At 56.5% G+C, this 8,107-nt stretch overlaps 1 protein-coding gene across 1 annotated transcript in view; it reads left to right on the top strand.

Annotated features, from left to right (window-relative positions):
- GRHL1 (grainyhead-like transcription factor 1) overlaps positions 1–8,107 on the top strand; it is a 38,580-nt gene that overhangs the window by 12,972 nt on the left and 17,501 nt on the right. Inside the window, exons 8-9 of the mRNA XM_005867237.2 lie at positions 31–142; positions 1,056–1,150. Of these exons, the coding sequence (XP_005867299.2) occupies positions 31–142; positions 1,056–1,150 (207 nt within the window). The remainder of the gene's footprint in view (positions 1–30; positions 143–1,055; positions 1,151–8,107) is intronic.

The raw sequence follows: 8,107 nt of genomic DNA, 5'->3' as shown, positions 1-8,107 counted from the left end.
CCTTTCATTGAAATGAGTTCTCTCTCCTAGAGTGTGATCATGGTGGTGTTTGCCGAGGACAAGAGCAGGGAGGACCAGCTGCGGCACTGGAAGTACTGGCACTCCCGGCAGCACACGGCCAAACAAAGGTGCATTGACATCGGTACGTAGCTCGGAGCCGCGCTTGTTCCCCAGGCGCAGCGGCCAGCGCTCCCATCCAGTTGTTGTTGGCAGCGATCAGCTTCCTGCCGAAAGCATTTGAATGTGTGTGCCAGCGACTGACCTGCTCCAGAACTGTCCTCGGCCTCCTGGAATCTGCTCTTCACGTTGCTTCCTTCTTGGGGACCTGAGCCCCTGCAGCTTTCCGTGTGGCGCCGGGCCAGGCGCTGCAGAGCCGCTCACACGGGGTGTCCGCTTTTCGATCTGCAGGTTCCGGAAGGGCACTGCCTGACGGGATTCTGACCATCGGGAGTGATAGTAAGGGAGAGGGAAAAGCAGTCACCACGCGAAAGACAGTGCTGCTGGCTGCAGCTCCCTGGCGGGCCCCCCGCCTGCACGCTGGGCTGCACGCTGGGCTCCTGTCTGTGCACAGACCCAGAGGCCTCGCCGGGCAGAGCAGCGGCGCCACGTCCATCGTGCAGTCGCTTTGCGAAAACCCCATTCCTGCCGCGTGTCACATTTTCATGTAGCACTGTTGTCGTAAGGTGGTCCCTCACCTTAGCGTCACTCCTGTTCTCCGCCTCTTGTGATGATCATGGTCTCTCTCAAAGGAATTAGAAGAACTGCGTCCTCCCCTTGGCTCTCTGGAGTCGTGTTGTGACCTCGGGACAACTGTTTACCCATTTGCAGGCCTGTCTGGCCTCCTTTTACATAATGAGATGCAATTAGAGATATCTAAGCTCGCCTCTGTTACAGAGATTATTTTTCTTCGTGTTTTAAACTTCTTTCAGCTAAACAAAGTGTTAATTTAGGGTGCCCAGGGGTGACCATGTGAAACGCTGGCTCTCACTGTGACCTGTGATAATGTCCCGTTGGACTGAGAAGTCACAGATGCCTTTTCTGTTTGTCCCTCGTAGCCGACTACAAAGAAAGCTTCAACACCATCAGCAACATTGAGGAGATCGCGTATAATGCCATTTCTTTCACCTGGGACATCAACGACGAGGCGAAGGTAGGCCATGCAGCCGGGACCCCTGTGCCGCCGCCCCTGAGGGTGGGGGTGGGAGGGGCTTAATGATCTGACAACTGACGTTTTCACAGTTCTGCATGTTTTCATTTCTTTTTTAAAAATATATTGGTTTTTAGAGAAAGAGAGAAACATCGATGTGTTGTTCCACTTATTTATGCATTCATGGGTTGATTCTTGTAAGTGCCCCGACCAGGGATCGAACCTGCAGCCTTGGCCTATCGGGATGACGCTCCAACCAGCTGAGCCACCCGGCCAGGGCCCGCACGTGTTCATGTCTTCGCTAAGGAGTAGGGAGACTAGCTCGGCCAAGAGGATAGTTAGAGCCGTGAGTGGTGAAGCGCATGGAAACGGGACGGGCCTCGGGGAGAAGAGCAGCTGTTACTGCGCCAGCCCTGTGCTTTCTTCCCCGGGACCGGCGCCCGCTGGGTGTTTCATTTTCGCTCTCTCACGATTTCACGTTTTCTGAAAGTACAGCTCTTTCCCAGATGCTATGAAACTACCCTTCTCCCTTTTCTATCCTCTCCTTCCTCCAAACCACACAGTTTGTCAACCCACTTCACAGGAGTGCGGTGTGTGAGCTACCAGAGCGGGGCCAGCGCAGAGATGGGGGGCTGCCAACTGCGGGCGGCCTGCGACCGCCTCCCCTTCACTGCACTGCGTTCCCTCGTTTGCCAGCGGATGGCACGCATCTCCTCCCTCCTTCCGGGCCGGGCGGGTTGCGGAGCGAGGCTGAGGCTGAGGCTGGTGGTGCATCTTCAGAAAGGCCCCTAGTACACGTATCAGTGGCAGTGGTGGTTCACTTGTCACCTGTGAAGACAGTCGTTGAAGAGTCACTTAAGCGTCATCACAGGCTTTTACAAGTGAAGGAGCGCCCCAGTTCAGAGGGTCATGTGGATCATGGGAATTTCTAGTGCCTTTTAAGAAAAAGTCAGCATATTCTTAGGTCATTTCTGCCTTTCCTTGTAGTAGGAATTCCCCTCTTCACTAAACGATTAGAGTTCTGGTATTTATTTATTTTCATTCATTTAAATACACTGTAGTAGATGCTAAACTACTGCAGAGTTTTACTTTTCACTGCCTAGGATTGCTTCTAAAAAATCGCACAACTGGATTCTTGAGAACCTCGTGAAGTTGTGTGTAATCGCCTTCCTTCCTTCCTGTGGCGTCAGTCGAAGGAGAGTGTGTCTTTAAGACTGAATGCGACCAGTCGCCATCTGTCAGGAAGCTGAGGTGCTGCTTGGACCACCTCGGTCCTGCACACACGTGTTGCTGGGACCACCTCGGTCCTGCACACACGTGTTGCTGGGACCACCTCGGTCCTGCACACGCGTGTTGCTGGGACCACCTCGGTCCTGCACACGCGTGTTGCTGGGACCACCTCGGTCCTGCACACGCGTGTTGCTGGGACCACCTCGGTCCTGCACACGCGTGTTGCTGGGACCACCTCGGTCCTGCACACGCGTGTTGCTGGGACCACCTCGGTCCTGCACACGCGTCCTCAGGCTGCCCAGTCCAGAGCCCGATGCTTGGTTAGGCGATGAATTCACTGCAGAGGAGCTGCGAGGGGGAAGAGTAAACTTTCCATCTCCGATCATTGTTGTTGCCGTCATTTTGAAATTAAATATAATAGGACTGTGCTGGCTCCTAACAGCCTTTAAAAGAAGGGCTGGCCCAGGCCCTCCGGGAACTTCTGTTCTTACCGAAAACTAGAGCAATACGGCCATGTAGGGACCAACTGAGAAGCTGGAGGAGCTGAGGAAGCAAGCCGGTCCAAGGTCACGGTTCTGACTTGTGACCTTGAGTTGGTCCTCTGGTCCACCAGCTTCCTGTCCTCCCCTTTGGCCCAGGAAAGGAAAGGGGCTCGGGGGCCGCTCCCGTCCCGTCCCATGGAGTGTGGTCGGGACTGGCCCACTTGTCCGTGCGGGGAGGTCCCGGCAGCGGCTGGCGCTGGGCGGGTGCTGTTTGTTGGCTGTGTCACTCCGGGAGGAGGCAGGAAAGCTGGCGACGGGTGGGGATAATGGCTCCTTTTGTTTGGAAGCCTTCGTGTTTGTACTGAAGAGAGACACGGTTGGAGGCCGGCCCTCAGTGGCCTTAATCGCATTGTTAATTGGCGTAGCCAACCTCGGCTCCATTTCCCGTGCAGACCCCCAGCGCTGACTGGGGGGGGCGGGGGGGGGCTACCGTTTCTTAATGAGGCCGCTGCCGTTTGAAGCTGGTGTCAGGGAGGCCTGGGTTTCTGGCCAGGCTGATGTTTTCTGTTTTCACACTTAAAGTAATTGGTGCCTTAGGGCAATCGAGTGAGCAGATGGACGTGCAGAATCCTGTAGGGTTGTTTTTACTTCTTTTTCTGAAAGTATCCGCTTTCTTGTTCTAATTTAGGATCTGCTTGTTGATTCTCAACTCCAGTTTATTTTCCCCCCACAAACACGAGGGTTTATTGGAGATGGTAGCGTTCCCCCTCCCCCTCCCACTGCTATTTAAAGGGAACTGAGGATGAGTAAAACCAGAATTCCGGCCCCGCGATGACACGGTCCTCCCTGCCGCTTCTGCTCACGATAGGTTGAGTCTTGAACCCTGGGCTTCCGTTCTGATTTGGGGAAAGTGCTCTCACTAGAGGCTAGACTCCTACTGCCCCTGTACACCTCCGTCAGCGTAAGCAGACCCCCCGTTGCCATGGAAACCTGAAGCACGACTGGACCGTGTAAAGCATCACTCGTTTTCAGGTGCTGGTGGGGAGGACGTTTAGAAAGGCAGGAACATTCTGGAAACAGTCCCCAGGAGCACTGACCTCTCCACGGGGTAGCCTGCTTCTCTGTTTGGTCATTCTTCTGTGCTCCACACAGAGTTGGGTGTGTTTGTGTCGTCAGGCATCTCCTGAAGAGTCAGACACCTCTGGACGAGCTGCCAGTGGTCGGACACTCGAATTTCGTTGTGAAATAGCTTAATCGGTGGCCTCCTGTGTGTGCGGCCGGATCAGCTGCTGGCAGTGAGCTGGGCAGGAAGAAGCAGCTCCTTTTGAAGCAGTGAAAGATGGCGCTCCGGTGCCACCACCAAGGGAGGAGGGCACGGGCCACTGTGGAGGAGGGGCTGCATGAAGGAAGGTGGGAGGAAGCTAAGCCTCCACGGGACTCCCGCAGAGATCTCCCCAGAGCCCGCTGTGCACCTGCCCCGTGGGCAGGAACGCATAGCCTCGCCAGCAGGTCTCCGAGTGCCTGCTCTGTCCGAGCATTGTGGCAGGTCCTGGTGGAAGCACTGGTGCTGTGTGCAGTGCGTGTGGGTTAAACAGGCTTTGGTGGGCTAGCCTGAGACCCTCAATGCAACATCCTGATTTCTAAGGAAAGTGTGCCGCGGAGACACATGATTTATAAATCGGGCTTCTTTGTTCTGCTCATTGCAGTCGTTCCAAAACCAAGTGAGAAATTCAGAAAAGGCCGCACCTCTGGGCCGGGGATTTAAACTTGAGTTCATAACAGGGTTGAGGTTTGGTTAGCGATACGAAGTAAGGGCCTCCCCAGAGCCTCAGGATCTGAAATAAATAGAGGAGCCCGGCCGGCATGGCTCAGGGGTTGAGTGTCGACCTATGAACCAGGTCACAGTTCGATTCCCGGTCAGGGCACAGGCCTGGGTTGCAGGTTCGATCCCCAGTATGAGGCATGCAGGAGGCAGCCGGTCAATGATTCTCTCTCATCATTTATGTTTCTCTCTCTCTCCCTCTCCCTTCTTCTTTGAAAGCAATAAAAATATTGTTAGAATTTAAGCTAAATAGAGGAAAAAACAGTTATTGAGAGAGCACAAACTCCTTCAGCTGGCTGTTTCGTGCGGGCGCTGTGGTGGGCACCTCATCTGTGCTCACACTTAGAGGGCAGTCCCCTGCTCAGCGCCCCCAGAAGCGCTCGGGTCTGCAGGTGGGAGCGTGTCGCTGCGTGGTCTTCGGAATGCGGCCACCCGGGGAGGTGGGGCCTGGGCCTCGCATGGAGAGACGGTGCCTGACGGGAGAACGTTTAAGGCTCAGGCTTCTCCCCAGCGGAGCAGCCCTGAGGGGCGCAGGGAAGCCCTCGGGGAGAGCACCCTGCTACGAGAAGGCGCGTTCCGTGGTGGCGGATGAGTGTCGTTCAGCCACGGAGGAGTGGGAATTAGAGACCAAAGCACAGTTGTGTGGAATCGAGTGAGAACTGGCAGCCACATCAGAGGGAGCCTGTCTCCCCCCCCCCCCCCCCCGCCCCCGGGCGGCACTGGCGGGGGTGGGGTGGGAACATACCCGATCTCAGTTCACCAGCTGGGCGGCCGGCAGGGAAGCCGCCGCAGCTCACAGCAAAGCTCAGTCTCTCTCTGGTCCACGGGCAGCGTGACCTCCACGAGGATTAAGCAGACCTTAAAGATGTGCTGACCCCTAGGGTGTAACTACCCCATGGCTTCCCCATAGAGATGGCTAAGTCCTTAGGCTAGAACGCCGACCACTGTGCACTGCCCACCGCCGTTCACACAGCTCGTTCACACATTAAAGCGCCTGCTGGCTCCCGGCTGTCCGTCTGTCCATCTGTCCGTCCGTCCGAGGAGCTAGATGGGGTCTCATTCCGGCTCCCTGTGCGCTGCCTCCGGGGCGGAGAGGAACCTGCGAGGCGGGCTTCTCCGCAGCCTGAGAGGAGCCGCTTGCTCTGTCCTCACAGCCCTTAGCAGATGCGATGATGGCGATGATGGTGATCCCCTCGCAGACAGGTGGCCCTGCGTCCCTTCCTGGGGGCGTGCTCTTCTCCCCGGGGCTGACAGCCGCTCCTGCCTTCAGCCTGGTGCTTGGCCCGTGGTGAGGGGGAGGGGCAGGCAGAGATGCGACCAAACCAGAGCCCTGTCCCCAGGGGCCAGCCCGGCAGAGAGCACTCCCTCCCCTTTGCTCTGTCAGCTCTAAGGCTGGTCCCCTGAGCCCATGTCTTATGTGTCGCCTTGAGGCGCTTGTTTCAGAAGAAAAGGGGTTAGAACAGAGTGCAGAGCCTCTCGGGGCCCCAGAAGCTTCCCCACTGTGGGCGGTGTCTGGATGGAGCCTTTGCCTCCTTGTCGCAGGGAAGCACAGGACTGGTCGCTGAGGGGTGGTCGCTGAGGGGTGGTCGCTGAGGGGTGGGTCTGAGGGGTGGTCGCTGAGGGGTGGTCGCTGAGGGGTGGGTCTGAGGGGTGGCCCGGGCGTCCAGGGCTCATTGGGTCGGGGCGGGGCCCCTCCTGCGACTGGAGCTGGAGACTTCCTGTGTGTGCGTGTGGGAGGCAGGTGCGCTTGTGAACAGAGTTTGCTGTCTGGTCTGCACGGACTATTTGGAGTTCATTGTAAGAGGAGTTTCCCGTTTGCTTGGACTGAGCGCATCGCTGGCCTCTACAGGGATTCCGTCCTGGGGAGCATCCGCCACGCCGGGGAGCGGGTGTGGCCTGTCTGGGCGCAGGGGGCGGGGCAGGGCTGGTTTGTTTCCCAACCTGAAGTTTCCAGTGTGACGGGGGCGGAGGGAGAGCGGTGAGTCAGGCATCTTGTAATTGCAATTAAGTGTGGGCAGATTTAATTTAAAACAAAAGTGTTTACTCCCTGCCGCATGGAAGAGAAGTCGGGGAGCTTTGTTCCTTTAAGCCCAGGAGGAGAGACGGTCACGGAGGCGGGCGCGGCTCACTCGATGAGCTGGACGGCCTGGGTCCCGTCCTCGCCCCTTGGGACGGACGCTCGGGGTGGCCCTGGAGGCTTCCGGATGACACTCGTTCCACTCCTGGGGTTTCCCTTCGTGCAGTGTATCCAAGTGAAAAATAAGACAATAGCTTGGTGCCAGACGATGGTCATATTCCTTCTAGGAATAGTTGGGTGCGTACTGGAAATGGAAGGCGTTTTTCTTGATGGGAAATTCGTGGAGAATGCCTCTACTCCGCTGGCAGGAATACATGCTTTCCTTGGAAATTGAAAAACCTGTTCCAGTTCTGATTGCGAGAAAGTTTCTCCTTGAAACTTCTTACTTTTTTAGCAAGATTTGTTAGACGTTGGTGTTAAAGCACTTCACAGGGAATATACTTGCGTGTCTATGCAGGAGGTTCGTCCAGACGTAAAATAAATGCACCGAATCCAGAGCCTCCGCTCGAGGCAACAATAGCGCCCATTTATCTCAGCTCAGCCCGAGGGGGAGGCCCGGCCGCCGATTGGACGGGAGACTTGGCAGGAAGAAAGCCTGGGTGGCAGTGAAACCGGCGTCTTGTGAGACGGGTTTGAAGCGCCCTGTCCATTTAGCCACGACTGTGCTGTCACTTCAATTCTCTTTTCATTCTTTTTGTGTGAAATTCTCTTTCCTCCACCCGCCACTGTCAAACAATGACTGCTCTGTGGAGCTCGGTCCTTGACAGCCCGTCCACGTTGCCCTCCTCCTCCCCCTCCTCCTCCTCCTCCTCCCCCTTCCTGGAAATGCCCTCCGAGTGGCTTTCTGAATCCGTCATTTCAACCAGTTTTGCTGCTTGTGAGCTAAACCCAGAGCTTTCCCTCTGGCCTGACAGTTTCCGTAGTAACCGAATGTCCCCGGAATGGAGATGGCAGGGCTGTGCAGGCTGACGGCCAGGTTTCTTGCAGATGGCACCCCTCCTGTTTGTGCGACCACAGACCCTTCAGTAAGAATGGAAGCGCACTCTCTACCTTCACCGCCCATGTAGGGCTTTTTCTTTAGCCCTTTTTAGAGTGGAAACCCTCTCACACGTAGACGTGTTGATCGGAAGTCGGCGTGCCTGCGAGGCCCCGTGTGACGCGGGTGCTCACCTGTCCTCTCGGGGCCGGGCTGTGGAATGTGGTCTGTGCCGGCCTGTGGCACCTGCACCCCGTTCTGCATATTTCAGAACAAACATCATACTCATGTGGGCCAACAGGTGCCGGCTCCCTGCATCTGCCAAGTGTCCTCAAGTTCACCAGGCCCTGCTCATCGGGTGTGACAGGGAAGG

This window comes from Myotis brandtii, unplaced genomic scaffold, assembly GCF_000412655.1.
Source record: "Myotis brandtii unplaced genomic scaffold, ASM41265v1 scaffold247, whole genome shotgun sequence".
NCBI classification, from domain to species: Eukaryota; Metazoa; Chordata; class Mammalia; order Chiroptera; family Vespertilionidae; genus Myotis; species Myotis brandtii.
This window is presented reverse-complemented; position numbering and strand designations above follow the sequence as displayed.